This window comes from Enhydra lutris, unplaced genomic scaffold (genome assembly GCF_002288905.1).
Source record: "Enhydra lutris kenyoni isolate GAN:26980312 unplaced genomic scaffold, ASM228890v2 scaffoldscaffold16, whole genome shotgun sequence".
Taxonomy (NCBI): domain Eukaryota; kingdom Metazoa; phylum Chordata; class Mammalia; order Carnivora; family Mustelidae; genus Enhydra; species Enhydra lutris.
Window position 1 is genome coordinate 30101323 of NW_019154100.1, and position 25230 is coordinate 30126552.

The 25230-nt window shown below is 46.4% G+C and overlaps 1 protein-coding gene across 1 annotated transcript in view; it reads right to left on the minus strand.

Annotated features, from left to right (window-relative positions):
* Positions 1 to 218: 218 nt before the first annotated feature.
* Positions 219 to 25230, minus strand: part of LOC111147440 (nucleotide binding oligomerization domain containing 1) — a 64761-nt gene continuing 39749 nt past the window's right edge. The window contains exons 8-12 of the mRNA XM_022503450.1: positions 21480 to 21563; positions 20545 to 20628; positions 17654 to 17737; positions 14100 to 14183; positions 219 to 478 (exon numbers count right to left, since the gene is read on the minus strand). Coding sequence (XP_022359158.1) covers positions 406 to 478; positions 14100 to 14183; positions 17654 to 17737; positions 20545 to 20628; positions 21480 to 21563 — 409 coding nt within the window. The 3' untranslated portion in view covers positions 219 to 405. The remainder of the gene's footprint in view (positions 479 to 14099; positions 14184 to 17653; positions 17738 to 20544; positions 20629 to 21479; positions 21564 to 25230) is intronic.

Here is a 25230-nt window from a genome sequence, read left to right on the forward strand (position 1 = left end):
GTATGTCAGTTAATCTGTAGCTGTGAAAGGTGGGCAGGCCGTCAACCTGTTGGGAGGTACTGAGGAGGAAGAGAAGGTTCCAGGTTAAAAAAAAACAAAAAACAAAAAACTTGTTTGTTGACCACCTTTTCTGCCAGAAGCTTGGCACTAACTCTCTACCATGTCCTCAACTCTTCCATGGGGACAGCATGACTAACTCTCTTCCCTGGTCCTGAGGGCCAGTTCTGAGCTCAGTCTTACTCCTCTCATGTCCGATAAAAATATCCTGGATATGCGTCATGTCTCTTCGTGGCGTAGTTACAGTCACTTAAACGGCTCAGCAGGCGCACTCGTGCCGCAAAACTGTAACAGCTGCGCAGGGAGGCTCCTCCCCGGGGCGTGGACCCCACACGTGGAAGAGGCCTCTCAGAAGCAGATGATCCGCTTCTCGTCTTCAAAGACTTTGGCCTCCTCTGGCTTTATCAAATTTCCATTTAGGCTGTTGGAGAAAAACAAACAACATAAGTAAAATGGTAGGAACTTGTGGGGGCCTCACCGGTATGTGTTCCTGACACACTCCTGTTCTTCATGTGGCCCTGAAGTTAAGGGACGTGCTCTGTTCGGACTCTTGTGTGATAATATTACTCCTTTCCAGCTATTGTCACTCTCTGAACTGGCTCTCACTAAGGTCACCAATAGCCTTTAGGAACCCGAACTTAATGACATCTCTCAGGCCTGGTCATCTTCTCCTGCACAGGAGTTTGGCTGTCTTGCCCTCGGCCTCCGTGAAACTCCACGCTCACTTGACTTGATGTTAGGCTCTCTGGCTTTCTCCTGTGTCTGCCACTGCGTCTCAGTGTCCCCTCCCCTGTTCTCCTGCATGTGGCCTCTAAATATTGGCCTTCCTTCAGGCTGGGGGAAGGGCCTATCACTGCCCCCCAGCGACCTCATCCCTACCTCAGTGGGCTTGCAGCCCAGACCTCTCCTGTGTGCCTCCACCTACTGAACACCTTCACTTCAATGTCTCCCAGGCACCGCAAGGGGGTCACGCCGGCCCAGGGCCCCTGGCTCAGTGTCGAACCACTCTTCGTCCAGCTGTGTAAGCCAGTGACCTGGGGATCAGCCTTGATCCCTTCCTTCCTCCTCATCTTCGTACTCGGTCTATCCCAGAGTTGTGTCTTACTCTCTAAACATCCCCAGCATGCCTCCCTGAAACTTCTCCATATCTTTACTGCCACCATGGTGGTCTGAGCTCCACCATTGCTTTTCTGGATCACGGCAGTATCGTCTGGCCTCTTCCTATCCGTTTTCCTGGGGGAGCCAGAGTGGTCTTTTTATAAAGCAAAACTGATCATATCCCCCCCTCTGCCTCAAACCCCTCTAGGACTTTCCATTGCTTTTAGGATAAAGACCAGAATATGTAATATGACCCACAAATCTCTTATGGTCTAGTATGCCCCAAGTCCTCTGCCTCCCATTGTCCCTTCTATACTCTCTGAACCCCAGGAGCACAGTGACATCTTGCTGTTCTTCAAGGATACCGTGCTTCTCCTTCCTGCCTCACAGCCTTTGCATATGCTGTTCCTCTCCCTGCAACACTCTCCCCTCCCCACAGCTGACTGACTCCTACTCATTCTTCCTGGCTTAGCTTAAATGCCACTTCCTTAGGGAGAAGTGCCCTGAAACCTCATCTGTGTTCGGTTCCCTTCTTAGCGCTCTCCTGTACAGCACTCGTAATGAATTGCTTGAATGATGTACTGTGCATCTCGCTCACTAGGGGTAAAGCCATGGATGAATGCAGGTCTGTTGGGGTCACCCCTGGATGGTGCTAGCACCATGCCTGGCACTCCAGCCCTGTTAGTCAGCAAATGAAGATGCAACACTAAGGCCTACGGACACAGCAGTGACCATGGATTGTGTGGTTTTTTGTTGTTGTTAAGAAACAACCCGCAGGCCCCAAGTGTTGTCACTGAGGTAAAGGCCCCAGGTCAGTAAACCGAACTCAGTACCTAATCAAACTGCAGTTCCGCCGCCCCAGGAATACAGCCTTTAGCCAGGCAACCTGACCAGGAAACTTCCTGAGCCCTTTCTGCTCCTTAGGAGCACAACCTGGCCTACACAGTGCATTTCTGGCTAGTAAATGCCCCCTTTTGAATGCCTTCTCTGCCTTTCCAAAACCTTTCTCTTGTTGGGCTCAGCAGAGCTCTATCTGCTTGCTAGATAGCATGCCGCCTGATTTGTGAATTATATAAATAAAGCCCATCAGACCTTGCAATTTACGCGGCTGAATTTTGTTTCACAGCTGTGGTGGCGGCCCTGGGGTCCACAGCGAGCTCCTGAGGGCCCTGCAGGGACGGTGAGAATCACAGGCACTGTGTCCCGCGAGCCCTTCCACGTTCCTGTCTTTCTTGCCCTTGCCCGGGTGCCACTGCCGGTGAGTCCTCTTGGTTTCTCCTCCCCTTTTTGCCTTCGAGATACCAACCTAATTGGCTTTCCAGTCCAAGGTGACGGGGGTTGGGGGTGCTCTCAGGGAGCACCCATCCTTAGCCCTGGGTTCAGCCCACCAGTCCACGCTGGAATCCCTTCCCAGTTCCCACCCGCAGTCCTCATTTACTGGGCTTTTGCTGCTTAAGTCCATTCCCCATTTCCAGTCCACAGTCCCTACCGTGGAGGCCACTGGGTCAGTCCACGCAGGGAACTGCCTGTGCTGGGCACGGCCTTCTCTCTGCCAGTCCGGGGAAGCACTCTGTGGTTGGTTACTGCTGATGTGTTAAAGTGCGCATGTTTGTCTTGTTTTGTATACCCAAGGCTTAGCTAAGAGGATCCCTAAATTCTGAAGAGTCAAACATGCCGCCTTCCAGCACACCTGCTCATTTAAGTCTAAAACCCGTGGTGCTGGGAGCTGGGAGTATCTGCAGAAATGGCAAAACTGTACTAAAAACACCCTAGCAGTACACCAGTCACAATGGGGAGTGTTCCCAGTAGACAAAGTCATTTGAGAAGCGCCATGGAAAGCCCCGGTTCCCAAAGCAAACAGGGTGCATGTTTACATGGGCAAGCAGAAACTCCAGAAGGTTTCAAAATTTCGAACTAGTGTCATTAAAAATGAATTAAAAGATTTAACAAAAGCCTCCCGAAAATTAAAGGTATAAGAGGGACCTAAAGGAAGTCAGAAGAAACGCCTGTTGCCGCCTTTGTCCTCTGAGGACTCACGCTGCTAATTCTCTGTCTGCATTGCCTTTCCTCCTCTGAAAATACCACCAGAAACAAAACTGGCAAGGCACGGGTCTTACAGGTACCACCCCCCCATACTGGCCCCTCTGAGTTAACGGAAGAGGAATTTTTTGGTAAACTGTTGGCGCCTGGGTGGCTCAGTCAGTTAAGCATCTGCCTTCACTGGCTCGGGTCACGATCTGGGATTGGTGGCAGGGTTGGGGGCATGTCCTGGGATTGTGCTCTGCTCAACAGGGAGCCTGCTTGTCCTGCTCCCTCCGCTAGTGCTCATTCTCCCTCTCTCTCAAATAAATAATAGCTTAAAAAAACAGCCAGTGGGAACCTCCAGCAGATAGCAGAGCCTGCACAGGGGACCCTGGAAAAACTGGCAGAAGCTAGCAAAGGGTGAAAATGCTTATCAGAATCACTTCTGAAGGTGCCTGCAGTGCCCAGTAGAGAAGGGAAAAGAAAACCGTATGTTGCCCTTTTCTTCCCAAATCCAAACCCATCATTCACTGATGCCCTCTCTCCCAGGGGGCAGCTGTCACCCTCTTCCTTGTCTCATTTTGCATAACCAGGCTTGGCTTTCTGCTGGCCTGGGACGTGCAGGTTATTCTTTTGGTTGTCTGTGGGAGGGACTCTGGACTTGGGGAAGGTAATATCCTTCGTACCCTCTTTTGGGAACCCATCTTAACACCCAATAACCCAAGGGTTATTCAGTACTGCCAGAAATCTCTGAAGTTCAACTATGTACCCAGAGGGAAAGAAATGAATTGGAGAGAATGTAGCTGGGATAGGTGGGCTGATCTAGGATGTCATTAAAGTTATAGCCCAATTTGATAAACTGGGAGCAACTGTCCTTACCTTACCTTCCCCCCTGACCCCAAAAATGAAAGTCCGTTCTAGGCACAACTCAAAATTCACCTATTTATTTACCTATTCCGAAACTTCCCTCATTTATCTCAAAGACTTGGGAAATCCCAGTCCTTCTTGGAGGAACTTACATTCTTTCTCTGTCCCTTGAAGTTATACATTCATCATGTCTTTGAAATGTAAACACAGCCCACAATCACCTGAGACAGAGGGGGAAAAAGAGGCTTTTTTATAGTACAGACTGCTAAAAAGGTCTCTTGTGCTCAAAGTCCAGTACAGCCTCCTTAAGCTTGATTCCGGGGACAAATAAAAGTCTTATTTAAAAAATCCACAAGTATTAGTAACCATAGGGTCTTTGCCTCTGTGTGTATTTTTTTTTAAAGATTTTATTTATTTATTTGACAGAGATGACAAGTAGGCAGAGAGAGAGAGGGGGAAGCAGGTTCCCCGCTGAGCAGAGAGTCCCATGCGGGGCTCCCAGGATGCTGGAATCATTACCTGAGCCGAAGGCAGAGGCTTTAACCCACTGAGCCACCCAGGCGCCCCCTCTATGTGTATTTTTAAGATTTTATTTGAGAGAGAGAGAACACAGATGGAGAGGGAGAAGCAGGCTCCCTGCTGAGCAGAGAACACGATAGATGTCAGGCTCCATCCCAGGACCCCAAGATCATGACCTGAGCTGAAGGCAGATGCTTAACCAACCGCCTCTGTGTGTTTGTATGTATGTGTGTATGTCATAAATGTGAGATATTGTTTCTGGGTGGTATTACTAAAATCAATTTGTAAAAGAGCTCTAGTGAATTGGTTTTGTAGGGGCTAAGGGCAGGTTGCTCCACTGTGGCTTACTGTTATTTTAAATAAAATAGTATTTAAGAGACAACCTGTACAAGAAGGACCCTCAGACCCTCCTCTGTCCCCCTGAAAGCAGAAGAAATATCTCCCATGTGAAAGGCACCCTCCCTGTGCCAGGGAGCTACAGACATTCTTATCACCAGACATAGGAAGTTTAGAGCTAAGAAAAATGTATAGACAATACTTGTTAATGTCTACTAATTTAGTATCACACCCCAAATTCTGCCTAGAATTCCTTATGAATTGGAGCTCCCAAAGTTAATATTTCTTTGTACTGTCAATTCCTCATGAATTTACTCCTTGCCTCTAAAAACTGCCTGCCTTGGTCGTCTCTTTAGGTCTCAAGCTTTGTGTTTTTTTCCTCTGGTTAATCTGTTTTATGTAAATGTAGCTCTTAGTCCCATTGGAAGAAACTAAAGGGTAGAGGAAGAATTTTTCCTTCCCTCTGGCTGGTGTGGTTGGTGAATACTCATTCTCGGGGCCAGCTGCTCACCCTGGGGCTGTTGTTGCACAGAGATCTGGGACAGCTGACACACGCACAGCCAGCAGAAGGTAAGGTTTCTGACCACACCAGCCTCCGAGCTTCTCTGTCTGCAGGGTCTGGTGGAATGAGTGGTAAGACTCTTTCTCTAAATTCAGTTAGCAGGAGAAAATACTGTAGAACTAGTTCCTTGCGCTTGAGCAACTTTTGGGAAAAATTGGTAGAGTACTCTTGGGTGACTGATCATTTCCTCCCAGAGATGGTCACAGTTTTCTTTCATCTGTGTCTTTTGTGTTGAGGGTCACAGGAAGGGATTCTCACAGGACAGAATGCAGGCTTCAGTCCTATAAGCCTACTGTGTAGCTGGCCTCATGGACTGGTGAGGTCATGGTTCTCTTCAAACCAGGGTCTCTTTAGACAAACTTTGCTGTAGGTTAATATGCACATGAGGTAAAGGCTGTTGCTAAAGAAACATCTTGGAAGCCCAAGCTGCAAAATTGGTGGTCACACGTCAACACTTAGAAGCTGTTACAGTGCTTGTCATCTAACTCAAAGTCCCCCAGTCAGGATAACCTGGTCATGGAATGGGTTAGATTGACACTCAGTCCCCTGCCAGCCTCAAGAAAATGTCCATGCACCAGGGTATGCGATAAACACTACACAGTCCCCAAACTCAAGGCATAGCCCTTCTAGGTATTGGTTTGGCCCCCAGAGCCCAAGGCTTAGGCAGGGCTGTTAATGTGAATATAAAATTCTTTCTTTCGTCTAGTTCTGTGTCCTAAGAGCTTGGCTTTGTGACCCATGGGCATATTTTCGCTGGTCTCCGCCACTTGGAAGAGCACACTTACTGGGGAGCATCTTGGTGGCCAGTCTCATAGGCGGGGGACCCGAGATACACAGTTACAAGCAGTGTGCTCTGTCTGACCATGCCAGCTTTCAGGGAAGTTTGTCATAAGAGGTCCCAGCCCATAAGGGAGAGACCTCTGTTGCTCCTTAGTGCTGGAGAAATCTCATTCCAGTAGCACCTGCCTCATGTCACAGATCAGCAGGTCTGTACTAGACACATCCCAGGCATCCTCTGGGAGACCAGAGGCACAGAGAATGGTCCAGAGACCATTCTCACAGCCTGTACAAGAGGATGGTTGCTTTCCCAGACTATTCCTGGGAGTAGGTTTTTGGATCACGGGGGCTGCATCATCTATGCTTTCTCTAGGGACACCTCTTAAGTCTTGGATTAAGCCATTAAAAGGCTTATGACTTTGAGTCATGGTTGAAATTAATAGGATCCATTTGTTTGATGGCCAGACATTAGATCCTTTAAATTGGCTACTTGAAAGAGAAAAATTACTGGGGCACCTGGGTGGCTCAGTGGGTTAAAGCCTCTGTCTTTGGCTCAGGACATGATCCCAGGGTCCTGGGATCAAGCCCCACATCGGGCTCTCTGCTCAGCAGGGAGCCTGCTTCCTCCTCTCTCTCTGCCTACTTGTGATCTCTGTCTGTCAAATAAATAAAATCTTTAAAAAAAAAAAAAAGAAATTACCTATGAAGAGCTCTCAGTTGTCTTATTGGTATAATGGCTACTCTTAGGGATTCCCTTGACAAGGTAAAAGAACAAACATTAGACTTAAGACAGATAAATGTCTACATCCCATGGAAATTCCCCTTCTTAAAATCCAGCCCAACCTCTAGGTTCAAAGTATACAAGCTACTCTTATAAATGCTGGAAGCCAGAAAGTGAATTTAATAGAAGCACCCAGGACAAACAGGATGGCTTGGTTTACTGTAATCAACCTCTGTCAGCCTCAGCCATTTCTATATGCTCACCTTTGCCAGGTGTATCCTGGACCACATCCCCTCCTGCCAAAAATTCATGTCCCCCAAACAACTGCAGATCTTTTATAAAGTCCTTTTCCCTCCATTTTCAGAAGATCCTACCAAGCTTAGAGAAACATTAAAAAGATTGGACTATTCACAACCTCCCCTTCACAGGAAAGAGATAACGGATGAAATTTCTCCTAGGCCCTCCTCAGTGATCAGAAGAAGCCTGATGCTGAGGGGCTAATAGAAGGGGAAGACTTTTGTTAAAAAGCTTTATACAGACTGTACAAAAGATAAAATTCCCCTTGATACAAAGAAGCAAATTTAGTTAAAAAGGTAAGCCAGTCCCTTGATATTCAGGCTGGAATCCAGTTCTTTGGGGGAATTAAGTAAAAAATCTACTTATCTTTACCAATCTCCAAACCTCAGCCATTCCTCTCAAAATATTTGTGGATATTATCAAAGGTCAGTATATTGGAACAAAATTGCCCTGCACTTGAGGGAAGAAAAGGTCATTTCTTTTCCCCCAGAGCAATCAAGCATTTTATTCAATTATAACAAGGAAGCACTCACTTATTCTCTCCTTGAATGTCATATTTAAGCAGAAATAATATTCAGGCCTATATTGAAAATACTCCCCTACTAATTTCCAGAACATTATTCACCATTTAGGACCCAAACCACTGAGATTTAAAATCATGTTTGGCAATGTACCACAGGGCACTAAATAAATAAGCCTCCACCCACATTACTCTGAATTTCTGAATATCTTGTCCCATGTTCTGTTACCCGGCAGAACAACTGAGCTTCCTGGAAGCATTTGAACAATAGCTAGATATGTACCCAGAAACCCAGCACACTCCATGTTTCCAAAAGCGAAGAGGTTACCTGTGCAAGTCAGAATCTAATGCCCGTTAAGTGGTGATGGCTTTGCCAGTAAATAAGAATGTGCTCTTCCATGGCTAGGAAGGAAGACTGCCACAGCCGACAGGTCAAAAAAAAGGTCAATTTTAAGTCAATTTAACTACCCCAAAACTCTTAGAAAAAAAACTTTTTGCATTCTTTGTCCCTTTAAATCATAAATCTGATCATGTCTTTGAAATATGAACAGAGCCCACCATTGCCTGAGGCTGAAGGAAAAATGGGAAGGGAAGAGACCTTTTTAAAATATAACCCAGTAACAGCTCTTGGGCCCACTGGAGCACCTCTGATAATAGGCAGATATGCTCCAAATTGCCACCTTGGACAAAACTTCATACTTCCCTTGTACATTTTCTACCCCCATTTCTCTAGGACCTAGGTAAGAACCATTCTTTGAAATGCAAACTTGAGAGGGAAATTTTTCATTAGAAAAAGAGAGAGGGGGGTGCCTGGGTGGCTCAGTAGGGTTAAGCCTCTGCCTTCGGCTCAGTTCATGACTTCAGGTCCTGGGATCAAGCCTCACATCGGGCTCTCTGCTTGACGGGGAGCCTGCTTCCCCACCCCTCTCTGCCTGCCTCTCTGCCTACTTGTGATCTCTGTCAAATTAAAAAAAAAAAAATCTTAAAAAAAAAAAAAAAAGAGGGAGATACTTGGAAATTGGACCTGTAATCTCTCTACAGACACAAGTAGAACCAGAAGCTGGAAGATTCTGTTTGCCTCTGGTCTGTGTGTTTGTATGAGTATCCATGTATGTCGTAAATGTGAGGTATTTTTTGTACTTCTGGATGGTATGGCTAAAATTAATTTGTAACAGAGCTCGATTTGGTTTATCTGAAGGCATGTGCTGGTAAGAATTAGGCATTCTAAAACTCAAAGCTCAGGGCATGCCTGGGTGGCTCAGTCGGTTAAGCATTCAGCTCTTGGTTTCAGCTCAGGTCATGCTCTTGGGAGTTGTGAGAGGGAAGCTCTGGATTGGGCTCCATGCTCACAGGGGAGTCTGCTTGAGATTCTCTTTCCTCTGTCCCTGCCAACCGCCAGCCCCACAGTTCTCTCTAAAATTAAGTTCATATGATCTGGGAAAATATTTGGTATTAAAGCTTATTTGAGATTATTGGTTTAATTAAAACAGAGCTGTCTTTAGAGTTATCAGCGTTAAATATAAAACTTTTATCCTGCCTGTGTTTACTGAAAGACAAATGAGCTTCATGTTCTCTCTGTTGTAAAATCTGTCAGAAAAAAACCAAAACAGAATAATGGTTGAGTCTGTCTAATGACTCATCAAGTTTTATGGGTAGTCCAAATATAATTAAGAATAAGTAAATTAAATAGATGTAAATAAGATTAAAAGGTTTCTAGCTAAACTATTTTTTTAAAGGTTTCATATATTTATTTGAGTGAGCACGAGTTGGGGGCAGAGACAGATGGAGAAGCAGACTTCTCACTGAGCAGGAAGCCCGACGTGGGGCTTGACCCCAGGACCCTGGGATCATGATCCGAGCCAAAGACAGATGTTTAACTGACTGAGCCATCCAGGTGCCCCTCCAGGTAAACTTTTAAATAGCTTCCAAAATCTTTCTGGTGGTAACCCAGAAATTTAAAAACTTTAAAGTTTTGTTTTTAAGCAAAACAGCTTTAAAGTTTTGCAAAATTAAATGAGTTGTTAAAGTCACTGAGTATTTACAGGCACCTGGGGGTGGTTCAGTCGGTTAAGCGTCTGCCACCAGCTCAGGTCAGGATCCCAGGGTCCCAGGGTAAAGCCCCAAGTCAGGCTCCCTGCTCAACAGGGAGTCTGCTTCTCCCTCTGCCTCTCTCTCACTTGCTCACTCACTCAAATAAACAAAATCTTAAAAACAATGCACTGAGTATCTAAATTATTTCCAAGTTAAAAGTAATACATTACATATTAATATAGATTTATCTACTTCTACCTTTAGTTTCTCTGTATAAGACAAATTTAGGTCTGTTAGCAAAACCTCTTTTGTGCTATTATACTATGAAGAAACGCATGTCTCTAAATTATGAGCTATATTTATAAGTTTGCCAATCTAGGGGCACCTGGCTGGCTCAGTCAGTAAACCATGGGACTCTTGATCTTGGGATCATGAATTCAAGTCCCACAGCAGGCACAGAGCTTACTTAAAAAAATGAGAATTTTAAAAAAATTATACCTTGTATAATCTCCAGTGATCGAGGCACCCTTTTCACTCAACAAGAACCTTGCAGATTTCCTGGAACTCTGTCTGTGTACAACCTTCAGCTGATCCCTTGTTTCATGCCAGTGTGACCAGCCACTGTGAGTCTTTTGTTGTCTTATGCTCCAGCCTGTCATGAACAGCTTCAAGAAACCATCTGGGATCCCAGTTCAAAGGGTCCTGTTAGTCACAGTCTAGAGCCAGGTGCTGATTAGGGATTCCGGAAACATCATCAGAGGAGAACAGCTTTTGGGACTTTACGGAACGCTCCTGACCACCGACACCGCTGCACAGCTAGGAGACACGGAGCCTTGAGACCCCATGGCACAGCCGACGGAGGCTCCAACCAAGGCCTGGGCCTGGACAGATGCTGGAGAGCTACCATCACCCCGACCACGGAGAGAAACAGCTGCCCCCACAGACTGCCTCTGCTCACGACGCGAGCTGGAGACTTCACCCTGGGACTGAGCGTTTGCCCTTTTCCTTCCCTCCCCTCTGGCATTGGCTTGGCGAGATAATGCCCTTGTCTTTCCCTTCTGGGCCACCGCTCAGGGGGCAACCTTGGGAATTCAGAGCCACCTTCTGTCTCAGGCTAGGAGAAAAATCGCACTTTTATCACTGGCCGACTCCTGTGAATTTACATCAGGAGTTAGAAGGGAACTACAGGGAGGCTTTCATGATTCAGGACTCTCCTTTTGGCAGATCCTTACTTCCAGGGATAAATATAAATGAGGCTATAATCAGGAACTTCTCCTTAATTCTTAAAATGTTTGCCAAATTGCCACTAAAGCAAGAACTGCCCTCACAGGTCCCTAGACTCTCTGACCAGAGTTGTTCCCGGTACCAGAAGAGCCCTTGATTATCGAGCAAGGAGCTGCCTGGTGGACGCAGTACCACCGGCTACGCCCGGATGCACCCTTCTGGGAAAGTGGAAACTCAGGTCAACTCACAAAACAAGCCGCTTGTCTTAAAAGGATGACTCCTTCCATGGGGTCTTTGATTTATTTGATTTTGACTGGATTGGAGACCCTGGCTTCAAAGTACCCTGCAAACATGGCACATTATCTTACCATAATCATCATATCTCCCTGGTGCATTACCTTCTCTCAAAAATTTTAAATGCCTGTTTGCAGCTGCTACCCACCAAGCAAACGGTCTCCCCAGACTGGACCAACACAAAGTACGAAGAGGACAACCGACTTAAAGGAATATAAATCTGAACTCATAACCTGCGAATGCCACAGAGATAAAGCCAAAACATCATGACCCAAGAATGCTGAAGATCAACAGAGGCTTTGAGAACTACAGGGGAGCAGCTGAGAGGAAAGATGGTAACCTTTAATCAGTCAACATAGAATTTCCTGGTCAATCCCAGGAAATTGACTGAGAGGCCCCTTCAGCTCCCCTTAAGAGGGGCAGCCTTGGCTAGAACAATGCATTCCCTGCTAGGGCATTTGTCTTTGTTCATGCCCTCTGCCTTTAAGAACCTTTCTCTCCTTTGGCTCAGCAGAGCTCCCCGCTGGCCTCCCCCGCCCCCCTCCCCGGGACGTGCTAGGTGGGATGCTGCCCAACTCCTGAATTGTTTAATAAAGCCAATTAGACCTTCCAATTCACTCAGTTGAACCTTGTTTTTTTAACACCATGACCCAGGCCCCACACCTCAAAGAGCTCATGGTCTGGAGTACACCACCTCGCAAGACCAACATGTATGCTCAATGCCGTACAATGTCAAGTCCCAGAACACGCAGCCTCCTGTCTTAGCAGCAGAACCCACGGTGGGAGCTGGGGCTACAATCTCTTCGGGGCCAGGGCAAGGGAGAACTAGTTGTCAGTCCAAACGGCGAGCCATTCAGCTGCTGATGACCGTAGACAGAGTGGCTCCCTCCCCACTCCCAGCTCTGGACAGGACTTTGCGGAACCCAGATCATGACAGCACACACGGAGATGAGCGCAAACTCAAGTCCCAGGGGCTGTCACAGGCCTTCCAGATGGAGGAGTGGGCGCAGCCGCGCAGACCACAGCACCTTGGTCAGTCTGGCCGGAGCTGGGCTCTCTTCTCTCGGACAGTGTTTTCCAAGCACTTTTTTCAACCATGACCCAGCCAAAAATTACATTTTCCATTGTGAACCAGCATCTGTCCATACACACATATACATACCTGAAACAAGTATAAAATCATACTATGGACAGCGCTTTCCTGTACTCTGCTTAAGTTCATTTTTTTAAATAATGCTGGTCACAACCCACCGAACTCATTTTATGATCCTCTGACAAGTTCCAAGGCAAAGTTTAATAAGCACTGTACTCAGTGTTGTATGAAAGGAGAGAAGGTTGGCACTCCCCTTGACAAGGATGGAAGAGGCCCTCGGGCCTCACAACACGCATACGGTTAAGGCATTGCCACCTACTTCGTGGCATCTAACCAACGTTTTTAAATGAAACAAGATGGGATTGGGAGGGAGACAAACCATAAGTGGCTCTTAATCTCACAAAACAAACTGAGGGTTGATGGGAGGAGGGGGGTTGGGAGAGGGGAGGTGGGGTTATGGACATTGGGGAGGGTATGTGCCATGGTGAGTGCTGTGAAGTGTGTAAACCTGGAGATTCACAGACCTGTACCCCTGGAGATAAAAATATATGTTTATAAAAAATAAAATTTAATAAAAAAAAAAAAAATAAGCACTGTACTCAGAGCTACGGTCATACTTTTTTTGGCTGGGAAATTCTCCCCCGTCATGAAGAAGTAAAGTCGTTAATGAGTAACTGCCCTCTGAGCCGAGGATTTGAGTTCTCAGTGAGGCTGCTCCTTCGATCTCACAGAAGCCACAATGAGAGTGGGAACTCTTCTCCCCATCTGTGTCCTCAAGGGAGGTCTGGCTCTCCCCTCTGCTGGGTCCTCCACATGGTTGCTCTGCGGGGCTGTGCTCTCCCTCACCTCTCCCACCCCGAGGTGCAGGACAAACTCCAGAATACTTAGGAGTTCAGCCCCCTGCTCTCAGCTCCAGGAAGCCCAGACTTTTAAGCAATCAGGGTTTTTTCAGTCCGGCTGCCATTTCCCCAGCACCCAAACCATGGCTGCAACCGTTACTAATGGGAACTCCCCCAACTCTGCTTATGGCCTGGCACATTCTACAGGCCCAGACCCAAATGCCTCAAATGTGTGGGGGGTGGGGGTGGGGGAATGTGTCTTGTGAGGCAATAACGGAGCGTAACAGGGCTCAATATTGTAGAAAGCAAATAATTTGGCTCTGTCCCACTAGCCCCATAAATAACTCCTCCAAACAGAAATGGGAGGTTGAGGGAGAGCACAAGTCAGCTCAAATCCAGCATGAAAGTATTTCCTCAAGGCCAGGAAGCCCTGAAGAGGAGAAGAATGGGCCCCAAACTCCAGCTAGCACATTCATCTCTCAGCCTCCTGAGTCCCTGAGTGATTCACTTCCAGCGGGGATCCCTTTCTGGGCCTGTTTGCCCCATGAGACCCCAGGAAGGTAGAGGAGGACAGGGGGCCTGGGAGAAGCATGCTGACCACAGAGTCAGGCAATCTGGACCAGATCCAGCTTCTCTTAGGTGGCACCTTGGGCAAGTTTTACATCACTGGGCCTCGGTTTCTACATCTGTGAAGTGGAAATAATACCAGCTACTTTACTAGATAATGGGAATGATGAGGGGTAATTGCAAAGGGCTCCCCATTGTGCCCGGGCACCCAGGTGGTGGTGCTGAGTCAGTAAGCACTGTTACCATTGTTAGGACCAGCGGCAGATGTGTCTTACCAGATCTCCATGATGCCAGTGTTCCTCTGTAAGGCATCTGCCAACTGGGCAATCCCCTTGGCTGTGATCTGGTTCTGGATAAGCCTGAAAGAAGAATGTATCTTGTAGTAGATACTTAATACTGGAATAACACTGCCCCCCTCCATTAGGGAGTTGTAAGAGTGTGGTGGAAATGAGGCAGGGTCAGGGGAAGAACTGTATCTGTGGGCCTTTTAAACTGGCTAAGACTATCTTGATCAGACCTACCAGAATAAAGGACATCTTTTAAAATGTTCACTTTTTTGGTATATTTTTAGAGCGAGCATAATATATCGTGTATTCATACACAGATTATTTAATACATTAATACATTTATGTGTGTGTCGGCATTTCTCGCGGCAGGGGTGCCCAGTCAAAAATGTTTGGCGGCTAGCAATCTGAACAACAAATTCTAAGAAATACCCAGGGGAGAGACAGTCTGGTGGCTTTCCAGCTGGCTGGGGAAGGCAAGGCAGTTTTTAAAGTTTAGTAGCTGACAAATGGCCGTTCACCACCTTGGGGAAACAAAGGCTTCTAAGAATGCACCATGTCCTCTCCGTGGTGAGGTCCTCTGGGGGGGGGGGAGGTAGGGAAGAGAGAGATTCTCCTGCCGCTGCTCATGGGTCCCAGTAGGAAAGCATCAATAATGGGGCTTTGAGGAGTGTACCCTTTAGGTCAGTAGCAGTGATCCAAATGAAACAAAGGCTTCTGATACAGCCGGGAGCCTGGACAATTTCTCAGTGCTCCCCCGGACAGCTGGGCTTCCAACCCAACCGAGAGCTTCACGCCGCACAAGGCACCAATGTGTCTGTGCCTCATCACAGACCTACTCCTTTGGCTCTTTGTAGAATAAGGCCACTACTGAACTTGACCCTAAGAAATCCTGGGCCCTGACCCAAGAAGGCAGCCCTACCAAGATGAGGGCTTCATCTTCATGATTGATGGGATTATAGAAATTAAGCAAGAAGGGGCCAACCCCCTGAAGAGGCAGGACAGAACAGCATTCAAAGCTCCCCTCCTCCACACACACACACACACACACACACACAGACACCCACACACCCACTCCCCACTTCTCAGCCTCAGAGGCTTAAAGAAATAAGCTCACACTTTTCTATGCCTCAGTGGCCTGATCTGTAAAATGGGAGCAAGAGAATGCCCCCTCCCCCGGGTGTGAGGTCTCAGGGGGATGATGTGTATGAAGGAAGTTCTCACAGTTTCTGCTCTGGTGTCCAGCGGCCGGGCGCTCTCGTCACCATCGCTGCCCCAGCTCATAGGACCATGTCTCAGTCTCGCAATCACATCTCCCAAAGTGGGACCCCTGGGCTCAGTGGCAGAGGTGATGACCCACTGGTAAGGATGACCACAACTTGGACATTTTGGCAAAAGGAGCAAAGACAGAACCTGGAAGTGGACCCAGAACCATGCATTGGGTTAAACTGCTGCTTCTTCATCACCTCCACTTTGCTGGGAGAGCTCCTTCCAGCCAAGAGCTGGCAAGACACCAGGTAGTGAGAGAGCCAAAAAGTGTGGCAGCACTCAGGGCCACACGCTCCCTGGGGCCTTCTTCACAAGGGCCAGTGTGGTCTGCGCACCCATTAAGCCGCCGATACTTGCTCTCTAGCCTCAGTCCAGCTTGGAGCTCCCTGTAGGGGCCGGCCTGGCACCAGGAGCAGGAGAGAAGAAAGTCTACAGGCCAGAAAAACAACAACAAAACAGATGTAAAAGCACAGACTGGATGCTTTACAGAGACTGACAAGGTGAGCTGAAATTCATATGGAAATACAAGGGACCCAGAAGAGCCCAAACAGTCTTGAGAAGGAAGAATATAGTTGGAAGACTCACACTGCCTGATTTCAAAACATACTACAGAGTTAGAATAATCAGGACAGTGTGATCCTGATGTAAGGATAAACAGATCAATGAACTAGAATAGAAAGTCCAGAAATACACCCATACGTTTACGGTCAATTGATTTTTGGCAAAAGCGTCAGAGCCATCTAAAAGGGTAAGATAGTCTTTTCAACAGGAGGTGCGGGGACAGCTGGATAGCTACATGCCAAAGAATGAATTTGGGCCCCATGCCTCAGACCACACACAATAATTAACTCCAGAAATTAGCATTTAGAATCACAGACCTCAATGCAAGAGCCAAACTCTAACACTTAAAGGAAAACTTGGGCGTAAATCTTTGTGACTTGGATTTACACAACAGTTTCTTAGCAAGACACCTAAAGCACGAACCACCAAAGAAAGAAAAAAACTGGACTTCCATCAAAATTAAACACTTTTGTGCTTCAAAGATCACTAACAAGAAAGTTAAAAAACCCCACAGAGGAAATAGTTACAGACTGTCCACCTAGTGTCTAGTACCCTGAATATATAAAGAACTCTAACAACTCAGCAATAAAAAGGCAAATAAATTTATTAACATTTAAATTAAATTTGGGGGAAGGATGTAGAGACATTTCTTCAAAGATACACAAAGGCCAACAAGCCCATGAAAGGATGCCCAGTGTTAGTCAGCAGGGAAATGCGGATCAAAACCACAATGAGATAACACTTCCCACCCACCAGAGTGACAAGATTCAAAAAGATGGACAACAACCAGTGTTGTTGGTGAGGATGTGAGAACTGGGAGCCTTCCCACATTGCTGGTGAGAAGGTAGAGTAAAGCAGCCACTTCAGAAAATACTTCGGTGGCTCCTCAGAAAGTCACCTAGAGGGGCACCTGGGTGGCTCAGTCAGTTAAGCCTCTGCTTTTGGCTCAGGTCATGATCTCAGGGTCCTGGGATCAAGTCTTACATTGGGCTCCGTGCTCAGTGGGGAGCCTCCTTCCCCCTCCCCCTCTCCCTTCTGCTCGTGCTCTCTAATAAATAAATAAAATCTTAAAAAAAAAAAAAGTTAACAACAGAGTGGCCACACGACCCAGCAATTCTACTCCTAAGTGTATACCCAGGAGAAATGAAACCACATGTCCACACACATTCACAACAGTCGAAAAGTAGAAACAACCCCAATGCCTACCAACCAATGAATGGACAGATTGTGGACGATCCACACAGAGGAATATTGGCCACACAGAGCCATGAGGTTCTGACACATGCTAGAATGTCGATAATCTTGAAAACTCATGCCAGTGAAGGAAGGCAGACAAAAAGTCACATGTAGGACTCCATTTCCGTGAAATGCCTAGAATAGGCAACTCCTCCAGTCCTTGTCAAGGACAGTCCAGTCAAGGACAGGGAAGTGATGCTTAATGAATGGGGGTGTACTCCATCTTGGGGCAAAACTGTCCTATAATTAGATCTTCATGTTGGTTGCGCAACCTGTGAGTACACCAGAAACCACTGACCTGTATTTTTTATTTTTTTTTAAAGATTTTATAAGTAAGCTCTACACCTAACACGGGGCCTGAACTCAAAACCCCAAGACAGCAGTCTCATGCTTTACTGACTGTGCCAACCAGGAGCCTCATCTCAAAAAACAGGCTCTAAAAGTAGCACAGCCTGAAATTCTGAGGTTTGCTGAGTTACCATAAATGTTTCAACGTCTGGTTGACTTTCAACATCTCTGCCAGGCTCTCTGCCACTTCGTCATCCAGTTCATTTTTGGTGAGCCTAGAAAAGAAAGAAGCATTTACTCAGGAGAGCCCTATCTGGCACACATTTGTAAAATGAGTTCTCAGAAGTGGGATCCCAGCCCGGATCTCTCCAGCTTAGGCTGCTCATCACTTGCTGAACTGAGCAAACAGGTCCCAATCCCAGCCTCTGAGCCCCATAGACAATAAAGGGGGATTCATTTCTTGTGCAAATCCTGTACCCAAGCTCCTACTTCTTCGCTCTGCTGCTCTACAGAACCCATGCTCCCCCCACTCCACCTTTTCTGGGGGTCTCAGATCCCACAGAAGACAGGGGACAGTGCCCGCTTCCCAGGCTTCTTCCAGCCCCAGACACCACTGAGAGCCTGTTCCCAAGGCAAGTTGCAGGAAGACTCAGAAAAGCCTGCCATCTATACGTTAAAAGGTGCTCAACAGCTCTGTTCTGACACCCACTGTGAAGGACCCAAATTAAGGAACTCAAAGTTCAGGAAGTCTCTCAGCTCTTCTTAAAACCAGAAGTGGTCTGGACAAAGCACGGAGGACTAGAAGCTCCCGGATGTAAACGGGATTGGACCCTGTTGTGCCAGCGGATGGAAGAATAACTAAAGAAGAAGAATGAAACAGAACTTTAAAAAAAATCATCCCTCAAAGGGCAATTTGGCCGCGTCTATCTGAATTTTAAGTGTGTTATACTTTAAGCCCACAGTGGCACTTCTGGACACTGACCCTGCAGTGTGCAAAGAGGTGCACACGAGGACCTGTGCACGCAGTGTCGCCCACAGCGGGATTGGTCGGAACGTGAAGTGTGAGCGCCAGTCAGCATCAGCAGAGGCTGCTGGGCAGCTAAGTGGCAAACATCCATTCAGTGGGATGTCACGCAGCCTTTAGAGGGAATGAGGTAGAGAGAATGAGGCAGAAGAACATATTTAAGAGTCCTCTGGAGCCAGGCATGTCCCATGTGTGTCACACACTAGCAGGACAACCTCGAGCTGGTGGTTGAACTTCTCTGCACCAGAGTTTTCTCACCAGAGAAATAAGGGTGAACAGTCACAGTATAGACATTATGGGGGGGCTGTGAGGGTGAGGGAACACATATAAGAGGCTGAGAATAGGAGTGCCTGGGTGGCTCAGTTGGTTAAGCGTCTGACGGTCGATTTTGGCTCAGGTCACGATCTCAGGGTTATGACGTTGAGCCCCGCGTCGGGCTGTGCACTGAACGTGGACCCTGCTTAAGATTCTCTCTCTCTCTCCTCCTCTGCCCCTCCCCCCGACACTCTCTCTCCCCCACTCTCTCTCTCAAAAAACAAACAAGCAAACAAACAAATAATAAAAGGGTGAGAAGACTGCATGGCATACAGTCAGTACTTCAGCACTCCAGCGATGCTTGGTTCTAACATTACTACTGTCCACGCAGAGCAGTGGTACTCAACAGGGTACTTTTGTCTAGCGGACATTTGTCAACATCTGGAGACATTTTTGATCACCACAGTTGGAGGCTACTGCAGGTATCTAAAGAGTGGGTGCCCAGGATTCTGCTAAATATCCTGTAACGAACAGGACAGCCCCTCACAAGAGGGATTTGGACCAAAATGTCAGCAGTGTTGAGACGGAGAGATCCTGACAAGAAAGGACATGTAAAATGCGGACAATGCATCGTTAAGATTTTTTTTAAAAGATTTATTTATTTGAGAGAGAGAGAGATCACACGCACGGGGGGAGGGGCAGAAGTGGGGGAGAGAGTCTCGAGCAGACTCTGCACTAAATGCAGAGCCTCACACAGGGTTTGATCTCACAACCCTGGGATCATGACCTGAGCCAAAATCAAGAGTTGGGCTTAACTGACTGAGCCACCCAGATGCCCCAAGATATTTTGTAAAAGCCGCTTGCTCAATACTATTCTATTTTGTAAGGAAAAAAAAAAAAAAAAAAAAAAAAAAAAAAAAAAAAATATATATATATATATATATATATATACAATGTATATGAATATTCATTCAAATGCTAGAAGGAAAAGGTTCTATCTGGAAAACACGAGGGAGGTAGTTCTTTTCACTTCCTACTTTTTGACTTCCTTACAGTGTTTTTAAAAATATTTCAAAGTATTTTTTAAAGATTTTATTTTTAGAGGAAAAGAACTGAAAATGTATTTACTGGCCAGCAGGTCTAGTAGAACTCTCAAAATGATGATATTGTCAATATTAATGAACTCAGCTGATTACCTCAGGTGCCCTGAGCCCTAATACAATTCCCTCACCCATAAGGAATTTATGATACTGGCAAGTAAATAAAAGTTCAAATAAATAAAAGAGTAAATGACAAAAGGAAAGACAAAAACAAAATTTAAAAGCCCTGTCAGAAGGCAACATATTCTAAATTATTACCCCTGGAGGACAGAGAGGGAGTGAGGAATGTGGGCTTCTGGTGACTGGTGAGCTGGACCATGAAGGGCCAGACTGTGATGGGGCTGCATGGGGAGGAAGGGAGAAGAGTCTGAGCCAAGTGCATCAAAACTGGACTCTGCAAATGCTATCTGAAGGTGCTCTGAGGATCATCCTGCCAGAATGACCAGGCTTCGGGTTTTCCTGAGGTCTAGGTTGGCAAAGGCGGCTAAGGTCAAACCCATGCTCCTGGGGCCCGCTTCCCCCTCTGTACTTGTCTGTGCTGCTAGGAATAGCTTTTTTTTCTTCTAGGAGGAAATTAAATTATTGACGCAACACTGAGGAAAGACCTAGAAACTTTTTAATTAAAAGGCAGCTTTTCAGTTAAGATTCCAGGCTTTGGAATAATCCCTGAGACCCAACATTTCAAGAGGACTCTGGTTATTACCAGAATATTCTCAGAGAGGTGTTCTGCTCCAGGGCCTGTGCGAGGCTCTTTCCTCCTTCTCTGGAGATGCCGTTGAATGCAAGGCTAGGAAGGAAAACATGTGGGGTCAATCATTAGAGACATGTCTACATTTGGCTTTGGCTTCAGCAACAGAAACACGTGGAAGATGCTGCCTGGAGGTGGCCCCTGCCCACGAAGGAAGCAGAAGTGCTCAGCATGGCCAGCAGTGGCCTCAGCTTTGTTGCTCCAGAGCCCACACTGTGAGCATGAGGATTGCCATAAGACCACTCAAGGAGAGGTCAGACAGGAAGTGGAACCAGTGGGTCCCAAGCACAGCAGGGGCTGGGAGGGCTCTGCTTCAGGCGGCTGACCCTTCTTCCCATGAGTGAGACCTAGAGAAGCGTCCTCTGTTCTCGTGAAGAAGAAACTGCTATTGCCCCCACTGTCTGGGATTTCTTTCTCGGTGTTAAGAAGAACCCGGGCAATAGGGAGACACCCGAGGCTCTGAGACTTGGGCAGAGGACTGAAAGTAGGCCAGGGAGGAGTAGGTCTTCACAGAGAAGAAGGTTTCCCTCTGTCTCAGCACCATCCTGGGAATGAGGAAGGTTATGTGGACTTGAGAATGCCTCCCCATTTCCCCACCGCCAAGGAGCCTAGAGAGACCACTGAGGGGCTGGCAAAGTCCTTGGTCTCGATCCGGGTGGCAGTTACATTGCTGTGTACACATGACAAGTGGCTGAGCTGAACAGTAATGTGCTATGCCTCTTACATGTCCACAGAACTGTTTACAGAAGAAAAATCAGACACAAATACCTTCTTCATTTGGAAAGCCAACCATCTTCCTCCCCTTGGCTCCTCCTGCTGGCAAAGCAGGAGGCACGCGGACTGCCCAAGTTGGACCCCGGGGCCAGCGGGTCTCAGAAAGCAGGAGTTACCTCAGGTTGGTCAGGCTGGGGTGGTTCCTCAGAGCCTCCGCGAAGGCCTTTGCTCCTTCATCACCGATTCTGTTGCCCCACATCCTGAAGGAAGAGGCAAGACCGTGAACATGAGCTCATGCACAACCCTGACTTTCTGTCGGTGGCCACACTTGCTGTATAGTCCCAGGAAGAGGTCTTTGCTCTGTCTTGGGAGCTTTGGGCTGGAGAAGATTCCCACAGAGGACCCTTATCGAAGCTGCTCTAGGTTTCAAATGTGAAGGGAAATGTAGGGATAAGCGAAGCAGAAGCCTTGGGAACAGAAGCCCATCAGGTAGTTGCCCAATTAGAAGACTAAGATCCCCATGGGCTTTCAGAGAGCCATCAAAGGGCCTGAGCACACGACTGTCCCAGAAATGCTCCCACAGAGGATACGGGTTGGCGGCAGCCTAAAAGGGAGCTTGTAGGGGTGCTGACCGCCAGCATCCATCTGATCCTCTGCAGGGGTCCGAGACATTCGTGAGGACAGGGACGGTCTTCCAAGAAGCAAAGATCAGGAAGCACCCTCAGAACCCTCACTACCAATGCTGCTTTTAGGTGAAGAGGCCTCTGCTCCAGCATGCTAGTGGGCTCTCGTGGTCTGGGGGTCCAGGCGGGGAACTGCAGTGATGAAGCCCCATGCCCTCCCTCCTCAGTGCAGATAACCTGCAAGGTTCTGCGAGGCAGGAGGCTGGGCTCCCATTTTAACTGGATTTTATCTGGATTTAAGATTATGTGAATTACATTATCTCTTGGAACTTTGTCTCCTACATCTGTAAAATGGGGCTCATAAGAACATTTCCTCCTAGAGCTGTTGTGGGGATTAAGTTAGTGACTGTATGCAAAGCACTCAGAAGAGCGCCTGGTCTACAGCAAGGGACAGCCGTTGTTATTAGGCTGAAAGCACGGAGCACCAGGCCCACGCACAGCAGACCTGGGGCTGCTGAGGCAACAGACTGTCACTGCATCAGCCACCCGCCATCATCCCTACCATCCCTCCCGGGAAACAGGAGACTGGAGAAACTAGAGCCCTGCAATGAGTTCTCAGTGTTTTGCATAAAAAGCATGTGTATTTGAGGAGGATGTGGGGAATGGGAAACCCTCTTGAACTCTTGGTGGCAATGCAGGCTGGTGCAGCCACTGTGGAGAACAGGGTGGAGTTTCCTCAAAAAGTTAAAAATAGGGGCACCTGGGTGGCTCAGTTGGTTAAGCCACTGCCTTTGGCTCAGGTCATGACCCCAGGTTCCTGGGATCGAGGGCCATATCAGGCTCTCCCTGCTCTGCAGGGAGCCTGCTTCTCCCTCTCTCCCTTTGCCTGCCACTCCCCCTGCTTGTGCTCTGTCAAATAAATAAATAAAATATATTTTTTAAAATAAATAAAATCTTAAAAAAAAAAAGTTAGAAGTAGAACTACCCTCTGATCCAGCAGTTGCACTACTAGGTTTTTATCCAAAGGATATAAAATACTGATTCAAAAGGGTACATGTGTCCCAATGTTTACAGCAGCATTATCAACAATGGCCAAACTATGGAGAGAGCCCAAATGTCTATCGACTGAAGAATGGATAAAGAAGATGTGGTGTTTACACGTACACACCCACCCCCCCACACAGGAATATTACTTAGCCATCAGAAAGAATGAAACTTAGTCATTTGCAACAATGTGGATGGAGCTAATGAGTATAATGCTAGATGAAATAAGTCAGAGAAAGACAAATACCATATGATTTCACTCATGTGGAATTTAAGAAACAAAACAAATGAACATGGGCAGGGGGAGAGAGGCAAGCCATGAAATAGTCTTTTAACTACAGAGAACAAACCTCAGTTTGCTGGAAGGAGGTGGGTAGGAAGGAGTTGGGGGGGGGGGGGTGGGCTGGATGGGTGATGGGCATTAAGGAGGGCACTTGTGATGAGTACTGGGTATTGGATGTAAGTGATGACCCACTAAATTCTATTCCTGAAACTAATAATATACTATATGTTAATGGAATTTAAATAAAAAAGGAAAAGTATGTGTACTATACAACTGAATGGTATCGAATTTTAAAAGAGTGGAAAACTACTCGTGATAAGAGACTGAATGAAAAAGGGTAAAATTATTAGAGGAACCCTTTCTGGAGAAATAAAAGAACTAAAATCTAACCCATTTGAAACAAACAAAAAAACTATTAATGAGGTGCAATAAAAAATGGAGGCTCTTACTGCTAGGATAAAAGAGGCAGAAGAGAGAATTAGTGATATAGAAGACCAAATGCAGAGAATAAAGAAGCTGAGCAGAATGAGACAAACAGCTACTGGACCATGAAGGGAAAATTCAAGATGTAAGTGATACCATAAGATGAAACAATATTAGAATAATTGGGATTCCAGAAGAAGAAGAAAGAGAGATAGGGGCAGAAGGTATATTGGAGAGAATTATTATAGAGAATTTTCCTAATATGGCAAAGGGATCAAGCATCAAAATCTAGGAGGCACAGAGAACCCTCCTCAAAAATCAATAAAAATAGGTCCACACCCCATCATCTAATAATAAAACAAAGAGAAAATCCTGAGAGCGGCTCAGGAGAAGAGGTCTGTTAACATACAGTGGTAGAAATATTAGATTGGCAGCAGACTTATCCACAGAGACCTGGCAGGCCAGAAAGAACTGGCATGATACATTCAGAGCATTAAATGAGAAAAATATGAAGCCAAGAGTGCTATATCCAGCTAGGCTATCATTGAAAATAGAAGCAGAGATAAAAAGCTTCCAGGACAAACAAAAATTAAAAGAATTTGCAAACACCAAACCAGCCCTATAGGAAATATTGAAAGGGGTCCTCTAAACAAAGAGAGAGCCTAAAAGTAGTAGACAAGAAAGGAACAGAGACAATATAGAGTAACAGTCATTGTACAGGCAATATAATGGCACTAAATTAATATCTTTCAGTAGTTATCCTGAATGTAAATGAGCTAAATGCCCCAATCAAAAGACACAGAGTATTAGAATGGATTTAAAAAAACAAAATCCATCAATATGCTGTCTACAAGAAACTCATTTTAGACCCAAAGACACCTCCCAACTTAAAGTGAGGGGGTGGAAAACAACTTCCCATGCTAATGGACATCAAAAGAAAGCTGGGGTGGCAATCCTTATATCAGATAAATTAGATTTTAAACCAAAGACTATAATAAGAGATGAGGAAGGAGACGATATCATACTTAAAGGGTCTGTCCAACAAGAAGATCTAACAATTTTAAATATCTATGCCCCTAACATGTGAGCAGCCAACTATATAAACCAACTAGCAACAAAATCAAAGAAACACATTGACAATAATACAATAATAGTAGGGTACTTTAACACCTCCCTCACTGAAATGGACATTTCATCCAAGCAAAAGATCAAAAAGGAAATAAAGGCCTTAAATGACACACTGGACCAGATGGACATCACAAATATATTCAGAACATTCCATCCCAAAGCAACAGAATACAACTTCTTCTCTAGTGCACATGGAACATTCTCCAGAAAAGATCACATCCTGGGTCACAAATAGGGTCTCAACTGGTAACAAAAGATTGGGATCATTCCCTGCGTATTTTCAGACCACAATGCTCTGAAGCTAGAACTCAATCACAAGAGGAAAGTTGGAAAGAACTCAAATCATGGAGGCTAATGAGCATCCTACTAAAGAATGAATGGGTCAACAAGGAAATTAAAGAATTGAAAAAATTCATGGAAACACAT